Genomic DNA, 16,926 nt, shown 5'->3' with positions numbered 1-16,926 from the left:
ATTATATTATAAATTTCATCTGTTATTATTATTATTATTATTAATTATATTACTATTATGTTCATCTTTATTTATTTATCACTCGTACTTTACTTATTATTTAATATTTATTATTCATTCAGTTCGATTGAGTTCAGTTCAGTTCAGTTCACCCAAAAAAAGCTCAGAAAAATATGGACATATCCAATTTATTTATCCGCTTGTTTTGACTTTCATATTATTTACATATATCACTTTGACTATATTTATTTTGCAAAATATACATAAAAATGTTATTGTGTAAATACAATTTTTTTATAAAAGACCTTTAACAGTTGTCATCCTCCTTCTCCTCCCTGGCATATTTTTTGGTGTTAGCACCCGTTTCATCCTTAGGGCTAATCCGAATTCGAGACGAGATCTGGATGGATAGGTTCCATTCCCCTCCCAATTATTGTTGCGGGGGATCGAATTCAGGTTCTCATTACCAAGTTCAGCCTCAATCACCATTCAACCAACAAACAATTGGTTCTCCTCTCTAACATATTATTGAGCATAATCTCACAATTAAGTATATATTAGACAAAATGATGTAATTAATAGAAGAAAAAAAAGTATGTATGAATTACAGGAGAAATGACCGTATGATTACTTAGTTGAATTTGTTCTCTGCATTAAATGGTAACAAAGACATATTTTGGGGACCAAGATGAGGTGTATTGCAAGTATGAGATACCGTTGATATGTAGGTAGCAATGTGGAATTTTTGCAACAATTTGGTACGCATGGACGCAAGTGAGATGTATTACGAAGTATATATGAAGTGTATTAAAGTCTCTGACATAAACTTTTTTTTTAAAAAAAAAAAAAAATTTAACATAGGATCAACATACATTAATTTTAAAAAATTTACAAAATACAGCAATAATAAACTTAAAATAACACAAATACTAAGGTCATTTAAAAATGGACGATAATATAGGTCGCAACGCAAGTAGTACATAGATGCTTCAAATTTAGAAGGCTTTCATCGTTAAAACTCTTTTTCAACTGTCAATTTATGTGAAAAAAAAACCGCCCCATGTTTTTCTTTTTTTACATAAATTGACTATATATAGTGTATTAGTGTACAACATCAATTTAAAGCCAAATTTTCATATAGGGTAATCAATGTAATAAGACAAACTTTTACCATTTTTATATTATGTTATTATATTTTTCCATTTTTATATCAACGATTTTGACTTTTAAGTTCTCATTGATTACTGTTACAGTGTTACTTAACACCGTCAAAAGTTATTAATGTTAAATTAGTTTGTACCCGTGTATTAGCTGGGATATTTATAAAATTAAAAAGCCAATAAAAAAATATTAATTATAATTTCCTTCTTTATTCATACTATTATTTAAATTGACTAAAGTTTTTAATACTTACCTTTTTTGTTAGTATTTTTTTTTTCCTCTTGTTGATAATTTAATTTCATACTTTGGTAGTTTCCTATTTGGTTTAGCTTAATTAAGGAAATTAAAGGTGAAGACGTGGAGTAGTTGTGGTTTGAGAATTGGGGTTTTGAAGACCTCTCATTTCTCACCACTCTACTTTAATAATATAGATATCACTCGGTAAAGGGTAAAAATACCCTTAAGGGGTGTTCTGTTCACCTTAAAAAAATAAGTTTCTGATCCAATAAGTTCAGATAAATTCAGATAAGTTTCAACATTAATAACTAGTCTTATATGCACGCGATACGTGCGAGATAATATCAGAATTTTAAATTATTTTATTGCAACTAATGACCAAAAGGAAGTAAAAACGTAAAATCCAAAACAAAGAAGCAAAGACCTCAGTGCAGCCCTAACAACATACACAGTAAGGGCATACACAACCAACAAAACAACAACAAAAAGGCTAAGAAAAACAAAGTAGCACCAGCAGGCCAAAAAAAACAACAAGGCCAAAGAAGTAGAACCACAGCAGCAGCAGGCTAAATACAAAACTGGAGCACACAACTGAACAGAAACAACATTGTAGCAGAAGCAAAGTCACAGTGTAGCAGGACAACAGTGTAGGAGAAGCAAAACTTCACCAGAAACAACCTGTAACAAACCTGCAAGGCAAAAAGCAAGAACCTGAAACAACCAAGAGCCACAATAGCCAGGCCATAAGCCAAAAAAAGGAACCAAAGCAAGCCAAAAGAAGGAACCAAAGCAAGCTAAAACAGAAGAAACAATCTGAACAACTAACACCAACAGTTTCATCATATTGTTGTGAACACCAACACCCCCCTTTAATTAATTCACAGCCTAACTTTGCAAATGCAAATTAAATTTAGAAACAACAGTACATATTCCATCCATCTTCTACAATTATATTAGCGACACTCACCATACATCTCTATTAAAATCGAATACTCAAACTTAAGAAGAGGTGCGTGAGTATTGAGCAATTAATTGTGGTTGAGTTATTTTGTAAATTTGTGATATGCAATCAAAACACCCAACTACTGAAAACAACAAAAAAACATTCCTTAATAACAAAATCACAAATTGAAATAAGCCAAAAAAATACCATACGAACAAAAATACTACACATATTTTCAATCTTTGAAAACCCTTCTTTGACATCTAATTTACAAAAATTCAATAATTCCTTCAACCCCACCCGACCACCTCCCAAAAAAAGTGCAAATATATTTCAGCCCAAATCGCAAGCTTTGTTGATTTTCAGCATTTCAGAAAGAAAAAAGAACAAAATCTCAGCAATTTACCTTCGCATCATTACGAACAAACTGGATTCCATGTCCAGGGTATACCTGGGCGGGAAGAACAGAACCAGCACTTTTCTATTCTCATTGTGATATGCAAAATCAAAACACCCAACTACTGAAAACAACAAAAAAGCATTCCTTCAGAACAAAATCATAAATTGAAATAAGCCAAAACAATACCATACGTAACAAAAATACTACACATATTTTCAATCTTTGAAAACCCTTCTTTAACATCTCCGAATTTACGAAAATTCAATAATTCTTTCGCCTCAAATCGCAAGCTTTGTTGATTTGGTTGGGAATGCCGCTACGGCCTTTTTCGCCACCACCGGTGAGAACCATAAATGCACGTAGAAAGGAACTGAGATTATACTACTAATCACTTAATTAGTACTACTAATTACATTATTTATTTCCTTATTTATCATCAACCATTCCCTATTTCCTTTTTTCTAGCTTAAAATTTTCCATTTTCATCTTATATTTACCAACAAAACTCTCTAACTCTAACCATTATTTCTCCACTTCCCAAAGTTCTCATCTTTTTTCTGATTCATACCCATTAAAAATCCAATCTTCTTCTTCATCCCTTTTTCACAAAAAATAAACATTTTCTGGCAGAAGAATAAAGATTGCAACTTTCTTAATCTTTTTGCAGATTAATCAAGGAGTTAATTAATCATAGAAATTAAGATCAGAAGCAATGTGGGCAGATTCTAATACAAACTGGTATGCTTCAATTTCTAGCACTGGTATATGGGCGATGATCATGTTCTTAAATTTGTCATGTTTATCTTCATTTGCCTTACAATTACACAATATTACACACATAACTGCAATAATTCAACTAATTTAGATAACTATCTCTATAATTTCTCCTCAAAATCATTACCCAAAGAGCCTCTCACAGGTGTTCTGTACAATATATCTCTTCCTGGTAACTTTTCTGGTGTAAAGGTTTCAGTTTTGAGGTTAAGGAGCAGTACGTTATGGGGTAAAGGAGTAAATTAGACATATTTCGAAATACCACAAAAAATATACACAATGCCTTATGTGAAAAGATAGGGAATCATGTATGAAAAGTTGGGGAATTTATCATCTCATTACTATGAGTTACCTGGTATGTAACTCGCAGTTAAAATACATTTTAAATTTTTATCAAGCAATCTACATATATAGTGAAAAATACATGAAGCATAAATTCTTAAAAGCAAAGAAAACAACCTCCATGGTAACCTCATGATTCAGTTTGTAGTTTCAGCTGCAGTGTAATCCACATGTTCCTCTTTCAATCTCGCACATCGTGATCCTACAATACGGAATATCTCTGAATGATTTAACTAATTAAGTGCAACGTAAAGGAGTTTTGAGAAGAAGATCACACCAAAAGAATGTCTCTACCTTGGTTCGAGCTTCTGATGAGTATGGATGATCGAAACAGACAACCAAATTCTTCCTACACTGCTGCTCATCTGAATCTAAAATCCAACAACAAAACTCCACCAAAATTCAAATACAATCAAGAAAAACTAAAAATAAAAACAACTCCAACTAAAATTGAACCTTAAAAAAAATCAAAAGCTTCAGAAAAGAAATAGAGAAAAGAAAATACCCCAGTTTTGGAAACCTTGTCACCAAGAGAAAAGATTGTGTGGGCTTGCTCGACCCTATTTTTCACTCTCAAAGGGACGAACAAACCTCTGCCATTTTTCAGGTCATCGGAATTCGGCTAAAATAAGGGAACACACACAAAATAAAATCACCTATGACAAAATTTGAAAATTCCTAAATGAATTTTCTCAAACCCTAATTGCTGAATACAAAATTGAAAAATAGAATTAAATTAATCGCTTGCTAAGGAATAATCAATAAAACTATGGCTAAATTTCGAGAACAAATAAACCCTAAAAAGTTAGAGAGAGAAGGAGAGAGAAATGTACCACCACTGAATCGGCGGTGGATGTAGCAACTTTTTGTAGACGTGATGGCAACAGAGGCGTAGAACAACCGAAAGATTTGCCGACCACATCTCGCGAATCAGAATCGTCGGAGCATGGGCCATGAAATCCAGATCTTCGAAGACTTTGAGAGAGAAAATCGAAGACTTGGAGGGCCATGAAAAGGATTGTTTCCTTTTCTTAGAGAGAAAACCGAAGAACTAGTGAAGCGGCGGAGGAAGGAGTGTGAACTGCAAAGGGGTTGTGCGGAAAGGGTAGGGGTGTTTTAGACTTTTTGATGGGGGACACGAAAGGTATTATTACCGCTAAGCCCTCAACTGTTCCTTTATATAATAGAGATAGTATTATTAGAGCAACTCCAATGGTTGGAAAATGGACCTGCTCACGAAAAAAAAGAATATATGAGCAGGTAGCCCACCATTGTTGCAATAATGACATCAGCAGCTACTAAAACATTGTAGTTATTTTGGGCAGGTAGCTCAAAAAATAAAAGGGGAAAAGTATGAATTAAATATTACAGGGAGCTACAAGGGATTGTAGCCCACCAATGTGAAAGTTTGTAGATTAAAATAATTGTGGCTAGAAATACGATGTGGCAAACTTAGCTACAACACCTTGTAGCCCACCATTGGAGTTGCTCTTACTTTTGTTATTATTTATTATTTATTATTAATTATTATTATTATTATTATTATTATTATTTATATTAGTTTTTATTATTATTATTAATATTATTATTTATTATCTATTATTTATTATTTATTAGTTATTATTTATAATTTATTAATTTATTAATTATAATTTCTTGGTTAATTTTGTCGAATTTTCTTGTTTTTTTTTTGTTGATTTTTCTTGATTTTTCTTGATTTTTCTGGTTTGAATTTTCTGGTTCGAATTTTTATTGATTTTTCTGGTTCGAATTTGATTCGATTTTTTTCTGTTATTACTAATAAAATATCTCCCATTTATCTTATTTCTTTAATATTTTATCTCTCCTTACTTTATTTTAAATATATAATCTCTTACATCCAATCATTATTCTTACACCTAATCATTACTCATATCCCAATACAATCCAAGATTCCAGTTTTCTTAAAAACCACCCAACATTCCTTAGGGGAACAACAAATAGGAACAAAGGGAGTAGTAATTATTTATTATTTATTATTTATTATCATTTATTATTTATTATTTATTATTTATTATTTATTATTTTCTATTTGGTATTTGGTATTTGCTTTTTGCTACTACCTCCGTTTCAAAAAGATCTTCACACTTACTATTTGCACGGACTCCGGTGCAATGTTTGACCATTAATGTATATAATTTTGTATGACAAAAAATTATAAAAAATTGATATTCATAAAATACATTTCGAGACAAATCTAACAAGATTCTCATGATAATTTTTTATTGATATTATAGTGAGAATTCATGGTCAAAGTTTTGATTATTTGACACAATTTTCAAAGCGTAAAGAACTTAATAAAACGGAGGTAGTATTTGCTATTTGCTATTTGCTATTTACTATTTACTATTTCCTATTTACTATTTACTATTTACTATTTATTATTTACTATTTATTATTTATTATTTATCATTTGTTATTTATTATTTATGGTTATTATTATTAGTATTTAATAATAAGTTCCAATAAGTTCCAGTCAAATAAGTTGACGAATTTATATTATTATTACTCAATTTACTCCGTTGATTATCTATATTGTTGAATCTTCATCATAATTTCGTCTAATATCTCGATTCACTAATTAATTTGCCCAAATTTTAAAAAACATCGTTATTTTCTCTGTCCTAATTATTTTCCCCAAAAAAATTTATGAAAAACCCTAATTATTAAAAATTAAAGGTAAAATAAAATAAAAAAGATTTAAATTTCAAATTCAAATACCACTTGAAAATTCATATTGAAATTTCATCATTTGGCGTTGCTTATGTGGCAACAACCAATGGAAGCTCAGAGTTTGTCACTATTTCCAACCCAGTGGGTATATGTCGCTTCTTTTATTCACTTTTTCCATTACCAAAAGTTAGATCCCCAACACTCTTTAATACAATTAAAAAACGGCAAATTTTGTGTAAGATTGCCTTACCGAAAAGACCGCTTTCATTGTTTAACTAATTAGTTTCATTGATAAACTTATTGGTTTCAGTGCTTAATTAATTGGTTCTTTAACTAATTGATCTTATTGCTTAACTAATTGGTCCTATTGCTTAACTAATTAGTTCCATTGCTTAACTTATATGACACTAAGACGATCTTTTGTGTAAGACGGCCTTATATAAAAGTTTACTAAAAAATTCCACTACTATCTCCATTCACATCTAATGTACTTTTCTATTAAAACTCTAAACGGAGCAAGATGCAGGGCTCATGCTGACTGCATCAACTCTTACAACGGACCAGCTCGTTACCATCACTAGAACCATGGAATGACCAATGAATTAGTAAAGAAAATCTAGAAATTAAATTACGGAGTACAAAATGCTAAGGGATTACTTCGTATATTGGTACCGAGACAAATGAGTGACAACGATGTCAAAAAAATAAAAAAGAGAGAAATGAGTGAAAACAAGGAATCGGAGGAAGCAAAGCATAAGAGCATCTGCAATGGTTACATATAGGGACCAGCTTGCAATTTTTATAAAATTTCTAACTACTAGCCAACCATTGGAGTACATATGAGCAATTAGCGAAGTTAAGCAAATTAGCTCTACAAAGCTAATTAGCTTGGACAAAAAAAAAGAAAGGAAAAAAATTGTTTTATTTGATAGACTTGTGAATTGAATCATAAAAATAAATTAAAAAAATGGTTAAAAAAATTCAAGTATTTTGTATCAAGCATGAAATTAAGTTTAAAGATGTCGAGTGTTAAAAAAAACAGGATAATATGTAGAACAAACAAAGTGAAAGTACAAATAAAGGGAAAAAAAAAGCTGAAATTATAGTGTTTGGTGAATTGGTTCTCTCTCGCGAGAGTGGTCATCCCATTTTGGAGTATTCCGTCTTATTCCTGAAACCATTGGACGTAGATGGCAGCAAAATGATGTTCCTTTGCTTTTACATCATCTGGTAGCTGGTAGCTGGTAGCTGTCACCTAATGCTTTGGAGGGACAAGAACAAGTTCAAGTCCGAGCTATCCAAAATATATTGACTTCATCTTATTCATTAAATATTGATGGCCGTCAAATCTCAATTGTAGCTTTAGCTTAAGAATGGAGATGGTTCCTGTAAAATTAATAACGTTATTACTTGACATTTGTCTGAACTGAGTTATTTTTATCACTAGAGCAGAGCAGAGCAGAGCAGAGTGAGATTATTAAAATGGATCTCACTTCTCAGGCTATTCCAACCTATAGTGGCAGACTGAGTGTATAACACACAAAAGGTTCTCCTTTAGTTATTTTTTTCCCTACCAACTTGATCCTACACATGTTACGTATTCAAACTTATGAATAGTATGAAAGATACAAACAAAAACTAGAGTTTTACCATTTGATTGCTTGTTTTAATTGTGATTTATACATTAGAGCCATGCATATAAAAAAATGAAGACCTGAAAGGCTTGTGACTCGGCATAACTGAATTGATATAAGACATGCAGATAATTCTGGGTTAGGTTCTTGTATTAGGTCCTATTCAGGTTTGGTTATGGGGATGACAATTGTACAAAAAAATGACAATAACTCTTTGACCTCCATAGTTCCTAAATATCCTTCTACATCTTTGGTAGAAGATTATAACTTTTTACAACAGACAATAAAGAGGTGGGAGTATATACACATACCTGATAACTACGCAACGGTATAAGGTAAAATTAGACTTGGAACATAACTAGTAACACGAGATTTCCCCAAGCTCTCAAAATGTATGACTGGTGTGTACTTAATTGGCTCTGAATTTGGATTGATAATTCCTATGGTTGAATCTTCCAGCAGGATATAAAACTTGCCGGTCCTTGAAAATCCAACAAAGCCCTGGCATGATCTTAATCTCAAGTCTCTAGAAAGACGAAGAGAATCCACCTTCCCAGAACCCTTCAACATGTCTATACGAATATCATCACGTACGTCAACCCTACATTTATACAAACATCCTCCCATGGCAAACACAAACTTGTCCAAATAGACACCATTAGAAACTAAATCCATACAGATGAATGATTCAAACATCTCGAGGACTAAATTAAAGGCAACAATCTTCCTACACCAACCATTCTCCTTAGACACAATCCAATATAGAGTTTCATCAACCAAAACTCCTTGTCTAGAATGGAATGAGTATGGAAACAGACTCTCGCCACCATGATCAAGTTCAAGCCGTTGACGCTCATTAGTCCGCAATGAAATGAGATCTTGACAAACCTCATTAGACATTCTTGTCCATCTGTTCCATTTTAATGAGAAGACATGTACCCAAATGTCTAAAGAACCATTCAATTCAAGTATTCTAACAACCTTATAATCATCAGTAACAGACACATACCCAAATCCCCACGAAACCCGAAAACTTGAAGAAGAATCAACTAACAATTCAGGGTCCGAGTATTTCCGAAATTGGCCAGTAAGTGGGTTCCATAAAACGAAGAAATACCCAGAAAATGAAGCTAAACAAACCAACCCATTACATGATCCAATCAAAACAAGCTCCTCATCATTGAAATCAAACCCTAATTTCAACAGATTCTTTTTGCAATAATCACCAATTTCATCACCATCATCATTACAAGAAAAAAGGTAAAAATCGTTCCTATTCTGGATAAATATGAATTGGGTATGGGAAGAAGGAGATAATTTGAAGTGGGTATTAGCAAATTGGTAAGAAGAGAGAGTGGAATACCATTGTTTGGAAACAGACTTGAATTTGAATAGAGATTTGACGGGGAGCTTTGGAAGAATGTGCTGAGTAATTAGATCGTCAGGAAGGTGCCGTTGATGGAGAACTTGTTCATTTTTGTGACTAGCAGCTTCTGCTTCTGCTATTTCCATTTCTCAGCTTTTGATTCACTATCACCTTTCTTGAAGCTTCAGTTAGCTTAGCGATATTAACTCGTATACGATTGCAACATAAATCATATCCAAAAATCTGAATTTGATTTGACCTACCTCAGCTTGAAAAACAATGTATCATTACTCATTAGGGTATTACTCCACTATTAGGGCTTTGTTCTTTTGTCAGTTCAATTCACCCGTTCAGCTATATTTTGTTCGGTAATTCGGTTTAGCTACATTCATTTCATTTCACTTCAATTCAGATTCATCAATTCCAGCTCTGCTCCATCAATTCAGTTCAGTTCACTTCAGCTTCATTCGGTTCAGTTCGTTGTGTTCATTTGTATTTTCAATAATCTTATTTTACTATTTTGTTTATTACTTCGTATTATAATGTTAAAAAAATACAATTATTATATTATAATATTAATGTTTATTTATTATTATTATTATTATTATTATTATTATTATTATTATTATAAAAACGTGTAAACATAAAGTTGGATGAGAGTCTAGAAACAGGATGCACTCCCACCCTTTCTGAATACAAAAACTCAATCGGTGAAAGATAAATGCACCACTCTTAGCATTGTTAGAGTGACTTTTTTTATTGAAAGATAAGAATTTTTTTTTAGATAAGATGAACAACCGAAAGAAAATCTTAGAAAATCGGGTGCCCAAGTGGGCTTGTTAGAGTGACTATTGAAGAGAGACTTGGTACGTGAAAGCGTGCCCAAAGCCTCCTTATCCAATTCCTCGAATGTAGAGAAAGCAAAAGGGGTGAAATTGTAACCGATCTCCTCACATTTCGCATACTTCTTTTTCTTGTCCACAACATTGTACAAGGCCAATCCAGGAGCCCAAGAGCTTACACCCATACCAGCAAAGGGAGAGATGTCGGTCACATCCAAACATGCATCTTTATGAAGGAAATAATGCCCTTGGTCCAAGTATGCATTCTATGTTAAGTCTAATAAATGCGGTTCAGTATTAATTAACAAGTTAATAATTCAGTGAGATCAAGTGAGCTGAATGCCTAGCTAGAGGCCGCTTCAGTTCAAGTGGAATTAATGATATTAATCCACAGCTTACTCTTGACTGAACCCGTAGGGTCACACAAATAGTACGTAAACGGATCAAGTATTTAATGGCATTAAATACTCCATCTATGAATATTCGGAACCGACGGATCTTGGTTTCAGTGGGAGCTAAGATCGTCACAGGCAAGAAATGAATACTCCGGAAACGATGATATTGCCGGAAACGGAAATATGGATCGTATCGGAAATATGAATATTATCCAAGTCGTAGATGTTGCCGGAAACGGAAACATGGTACGTATCGGAAAATATTATTGGAAATGGAAATATTACCAGAATCGGAAATATTGCCGGAAACGGAAATATTGTCAGAATCGGAAATATTGCCGGAATCGGAAAATAATTCCGGAAACGGAAATATTAAATATTTGTTCGAAACGGAAATTAATTCCGGAATCGGAAATATTAAATATTGTTCGTATCGGAAATAGATTCCGGAAATGGAAATTTAATCGGAAGCGTATCGTACGAATTAGCATCGGACGAGGCCTGCCGGACGAAGGCCCAGCACGAAGCCAGGCCATCGCCCAGCAAGCACGCACGCCACAGCCCAGCGCGCACAAGGCCGCGCATGCGTGGGCCGCGCTGCGTGGGCTGCTGCTCGCATGCGTGGGCAGCCCTTGTGGCTGCCGTGTGTGTGTGAGTTTGAGCTCATGCGAGATTCCTGAATCTGCAAGAGTCAGTGTATGATTAAATGTCTATTCCTATTGGATAAATTGATTAAGTAGAATTCATGTAGAATTCTAATTCCAATTAATTCGCATCCTACTAGGATTACGATTCCTTTTCCATAACTCTATAAATAAAGGCCTAGGGGTCATAATTTATATACAAGTTTCAAAGTATTCAAAAGTGAGTTTTTGAGAAAAAAATTCAAACACCCATCTTGCCCCAAAAGTGCCGAATTTTCTGAGTACCTTAAGGGCGATTCTAGTTGGTCAATCTTAAGGCGGATCCGGACGTGCTGTGGACTTTCTACGGAGGGACGACACTTGGAGTCCTAAAAGACTTGTTCTTGTTCGGTTCGGGCGCAGCTAGGGAAGGCACGCAACAAAGAGTATGCATCTAATTATGCTATATGATTATGTGTAAATAATATGTTTCCTGGGTTAATGGTTGTTTCCGCATGATCTATGTAAACGTCATATGTATCATAACCTAACAGTGGTATCACGAGCCCCTTATTATTTTCATAATCTAAATTGCATGAACATGGTTAAATATTACAAATTTGCAAGAATTAAAAGGGGTGATTAATTTTCGTAATTGTTAATTAATTGCAAATTGCGTTTATTTAATTATATGTACGCAGTTTTTCGGCAGTTTCTTCATTACTCATCCGAATTGAGTGATTTTTGTGTCAATTCCGCATGTAAAAGGCATTCTAAAATTTTGACAAAAATAGTATTTTTCTGCCGAACCCAGAATTCTCAAATTCGAAGCCTAACTATGACTTTTCGAAGGTTTTAGTTTTTCGGATGCAAAATTTCGTAAATTTAAGATGTTAAATTAAATATTTGCGATTCCTGTTGATAAATCTTGAATTTTTGATTGACCTACTGCATATGTTTAACAAGTTTGAATGCCTAGTCTTGTTAATTATGCAATCTAATTTGTAATTATGATTAATTTGTTGAAAATTAGAATAATTTAGAATTAATTTGATTTTCATAATTAATTATAATTTAATTAGAAACCTATGATTAAAAACCACCATAAAAAATTGTAAATTTACGATAAATTTTAAATTTTTATGACCTAGACTTGAATCCATAACAATCGGAAATCAATTGGATAATAAATTTTCGATTTTTCGCCCTAAAATTATGAAATTAATATTATTTATTAATTTGTCATTAATTTTAAATATAAATTTTAAAATTTTATGCGATTCGTTCAAATAACTTGCACGCACGAAGCAATGGACGCTTCGTGTTACCCTTAAGGGGTGTTGTATAATGCGGGCATGCGACGACGAGCAAGGGAGCTCGTCGCCCGTGCGGCACGAATGCAATGAGCAAGGGCGTAGTGCACGAGCACAAGGCAGCAGCCCTGCCTTGTGTCGTGTGCCACGAGCAATGAACGGATGGGCATGGGCGAGGGGCGAGCCAAGGCAGTCGCGTGTGGGCAGCAAGCGAGCTGCGCCACAGCGCGCGCTGCCTCGCACAAAAGCGCGCAACCTCGTGCGCAGCGAGCGCAAGCTCGCATGCGACGAGCGCTGCGCACAGCATCACTCGCGCGCACCAGCGAGCATCTCGCGCGCCAGCGAGCGATGGCTCGCGCGCACCAGCGAGCGATCTCGCGCGCCAGCGAGCGATGGCTCGCGCGCACCAGCGAGCGATGGCTCGCGCGCACCAGCGAGCGATGCAGCGCGCACCAGCGAGCGATCTCGCGCACCAGCGAGCGCGGTAACGCGCGCGCGCTGCGAGCGATAGCTCGCGTGCGGTGGGCGCTGTGCGGAGGCTTGCGTATGGGACAGCAGCAGCTATGCAACGAGCGCATGGGCTGCGCGCACATGGCCAGCAATGGCTGTGTGCGTACAGCCCATGGGCGTGCAACGCGTAGGGTGTTTGCGTTTCGATTAGATCGTTTTGGATGTTTAATTTGAAAATTTCAGTTCACGTAATTTTAATTAATTTTAAAATTAATAATTTGAATTAATTTCTTGGATTTTAATTTTGAATATTATAATTATAATAAATGGAATTTATTCTAATTATTTTACTAAAATTAAAATCATGAATTAATTTAAATACGACTGAAATTAAATTAAATTTTGGATTCAATTATAGATTTATATGAGCTTTAAATTTTAATTAAATTTGTATGTTTCCGGTTAGACTAGAAATACAATTTTATGTTTAAAATTAGTAAAGCATATGAATTTATTGGTTTGAGTGGGAGCACTTTTTAGTCATAAACTCTTGATTAGGTCTACAAATCCTTAAGGTTAAAACAACTCGATTAGAATTAATAAGGACTGAATAATTGGTAGATTATTGGTGCCCTTGATTAATTGCTGCAAATGTTTACGTGATGCATAATGTGTTTAACTAACCAGCTATGTGGGCCATTCATGATAATGAATGGGTGAATGGTATATATTGTATATGTACTGTTTTGCAGGTTATGAAGTGACTAGTATGGCCCAAATAGGATAGAAAATATGGTCTGCGTACCATTAATTTGAATGTAATTGGTCTAAAGTACCAAAGTTGTTTTTCAATTCAAATATGGTCTGCGTACCATCAAATAGTTGTAATTAGTTATAACTTATCCTATTTGAAGAAAATGGTGCCTCCCACGGAGATTTTCAAGACGGAATTTGAAGTCAAAGCTTCAAGATGAAGTCGGGCCATACTAGATCACAAATATCTTATGCATGTTTTAAGTTATTTATTGCTTTAAATATGTCTTAAAATGCATGAGATCAAAAGCTTGATTATGTTGCATGATTAAGGATTTTAGTTCACTTAAAATCTAACCAACATAGTAAGAGCCTTAAGTTCCAAACTTAAAAATTGAGTTAAAAGGTGCCATGCCAAAATATACACTTGCTTGGATATCCTTTACATCAATCTAGTAATAGTTTTCGCTCAGCGAGGTGTTACTTATTGGTCCTAAAGGGGCAAGGTACACAAATAATTGTGAGTACATGTTAGTTTTGGTGAAACTCAACGATATAAGTAAGGAGTCCTTTTATGTCGTGGCAAATTCGATAGGCTTACCTAATAAGTTCTTAGACGTACCTATCAACCAAGAATAGTTTCTAGACTATTAGCAAAAGGCTTTTGCTTACCTAAGATGTTCTAGGATTAAGTCGACAAACTGTGCTTAGTTCTTCAATGATTTTAGGATCTTGGAATCATTTTATTCACACCTGCCGGAACACATAACTTGAATAAAATGCTTAATAAACATTGAATTATGCATGAATGCTAGAATTTAAGTTTATTAAGAGAAACTGTGAATGGTTATTTATTTGTTTATTCTTTTCAATTGTAGTTTTTAATATGGCAAACAACAATTCATTCAACATTCGATCAATTCTCGAAAAAGAGAAGTTGAACGGGAAAAACTTCCTTGACTGGCAAAGGAACTTGCAAATAGTTCTTATGCAGGAAGAAAAGGAGTATGTCCTAGATGAGGCGATGCCCGAAGCTCCAGGCGACGGGATCACTCAGGCAGCCCTCAATCGTTGGATTGATGCCAACAAGGATGTGAAATGTCTAATGCTCGCCACTATGAGTGCGGATCTGCAGAAAACGTTCATCAACTCAGATGCTTTCACAATCATCAGTGAGTTGAAGAACATGTTCCAAGATCTGGCTCGAGTCGAAAGATTCGAGACTCATAGGCAAATTCTTGAGACCAAGCTTAAGAAAGGCGAGCCCGTAAGTCCACATGTTCTCAAAATGATTGGACTCATTGAGAATATGAGTCGGCTGGATCAGCAATTTTCTCAGGAAATGGCTATAGACACCATCCTCCATTCTCTTCATAGCGGGTATGATCAGTTCAAACTGAACTACAGTATGAATAGTCTGGACAAAACGCTCACTGAGCTTCACGGTATGCTGAAGACCGCTGAAAAGACGCTCAAAAGTGATAAGCAGGATGTGCTTATGGTGCGTGGGGGCAAGTTCAAGAAATCTGGAAAGAAGAGGAATGCTAAGAAAGGTGGCAACAAGGCCAGCCCAACTAAGCAAACTGGCGCCAAATCTGCAAAGAGGAAGGTCAGTCAACCCACTTCTGAATCCGAATGCTTCTACTGCAAGAAGAAGGGGCATTGGAAGAGAGATTGCTTGAAGCTAAAGGAAGATCAGAAGAACGGAACAGTCGTTCCATCTTCAGGTATTTTCGTTATAGACTGTATACTTGCTAATTCAACTTCTTGGGTATTAGATACAGGTTGTGGCTCACACTTATGTTCCAATCCACAGGGACTAAGAAGAAGTAGAAAGTTAAGCAAGGGTGAAGTCGACCTACGAGTGGGAAATGGAGCACGGATTGCTGCATTAGCTGTAGGAACTTACTATTTGTCGTTGCCCTCCGGGCTAGTTTTGGAACTGGAAGAATGTTTCCATGTTCCAAGTCTTACTAAAAACATCATTTCAGTTTCTTGCTTAGATGCTAAGGAATTTTCCTTTATAATAAAAGACAATAGTTGTTCGTTTTATTTTAAAGAGATGTTTTATGGATCTGCTAGATTAGTCAATGGACTTTATTTATTAGATCACGACAAACAAGTATATAACATAAATACCAAAAAGGCCAAAAAGGATGATTCAGATCTCACCTATCTGTGGCATTGTCGATTAGGCCATATAAACTTGAAACGCTTAGAAAGACTTCAAAGAGAAGGAATTCTAGAACCATTTGACTTAGAGGATTATGGTAAATGCGAATCATGTTTACTTGGCAAAATGACAAAGCAACCTTTCTCTAAAGTTGGAGAAAGAGCAAATGAACTATTGGGTTTAATCCATACAGATGTATGTGGACCAATGAGTACAAATGCTAGAGGTGGTTTCAGCTACTTTATCACTTTCACTGATGACTTCAGTAGGTATGGTTATGTCTACCTAATGAAGCATAAGTCTGAATCCTTTGACAAATTCAAGGAATTTCAGAGTGAAGTAGAGAATCAATTAGGCAAGAAGATCAAGGCACTGCGGTCTGATAGAGGCGGTGAATATCTGAGCTATGAATTTGATGACCATCTGAAAGAATGTGGAATTCTATCAGAATTGACTCCTCCTGGAACACCACAATGGAACGGTGTGTCAGAACGGAGGAACAGAACCTTGCTAGACATGGTCAGGTCAATGATGGGTCAGGCCGAACTTCCATTAGAATTTTGGGGACATGCACTAAATACAGCTGCACTCACTATAAATAGAGCTCCGTCTAAAGCTGTCGAAAAGATTCCATACGAATTATGGTTTGGAAAGCCTCCAAATGTGTCTTTTCTTAAGATTTGGGGATGTGAAGTATACGTCAAACGATTAATTTCAGACAAACTTCATCCAAAATCTGACAAATGTATCCTTGTGGGCTATCCAAAGGAAACAAAGGGGTATTACTTCTACAATACATCTGAGAACA

At 34.9% G+C, this 16,926-nt stretch overlaps 1 protein-coding gene and 1 long non-coding RNA gene across 2 annotated transcripts; both read right to left on the bottom strand.

Annotated features, from left to right (window-relative positions):
• Positions 1-1,699: 1,699 nt before the first annotated feature.
• LOC130465944 (uncharacterized) lies at positions 1,700-5,104 on the bottom strand. Its single transcript, XR_008925967.1, has 6 exons — positions 4,691-5,104; positions 4,363-4,479; positions 4,152-4,228; positions 3,975-4,059; positions 2,748-2,862; positions 1,700-2,087 (listed from the first exon to the last, which is right to left on the bottom strand). It is a non-coding gene; the product is annotated as an uncharacterized lncRNA (long non-coding RNA).
• Positions 5,105-7,472: 2,368 nt separating this feature from the next.
• LOC110774831 (F-box/kelch-repeat protein At3g06240) lies at positions 7,473-9,934 on the bottom strand. The gene is made up of 2 exons (XM_021979420.2): positions 8,515-9,934; positions 7,473-7,955 (listed from the first exon to the last, which is right to left on the bottom strand). Exon 1 carries the CDS (start codon positions 9,713-9,715, stop codon positions 8,522-8,524), a length of 1,194 nt encoding a protein of 397 aa, XP_021835112.2. The 5' UTR covers positions 9,716-9,934; the 3' UTR covers positions 7,473-7,955; positions 8,515-8,521.
• Between the last annotated feature and the right edge of the window lie 6,992 nt (positions 9,935-16,926).

Source organism: Spinacia oleracea, chromosome 1 (assembly GCF_020520425.1).
Source record: "Spinacia oleracea cultivar Varoflay chromosome 1, BTI_SOV_V1, whole genome shotgun sequence".
NCBI classification, from domain to species: Eukaryota; Viridiplantae; Streptophyta; class Magnoliopsida; order Caryophyllales; family Amaranthaceae; genus Spinacia; species Spinacia oleracea.
The sequence above is the reverse complement of the archived record's forward strand: the minus strand, read 5'-3'. Positions and strand labels throughout refer to the sequence as shown.

What these genes read in the sequence shown, in the direction of transcription:
- LOC110774831 (XM_021979420.2), bottom strand. Translation starts at nt 9,715, where the DNA reads ATGGAAATAGCAGAAGCAGAAGCTGCTAGTCACAAAAATGAACAAGTT.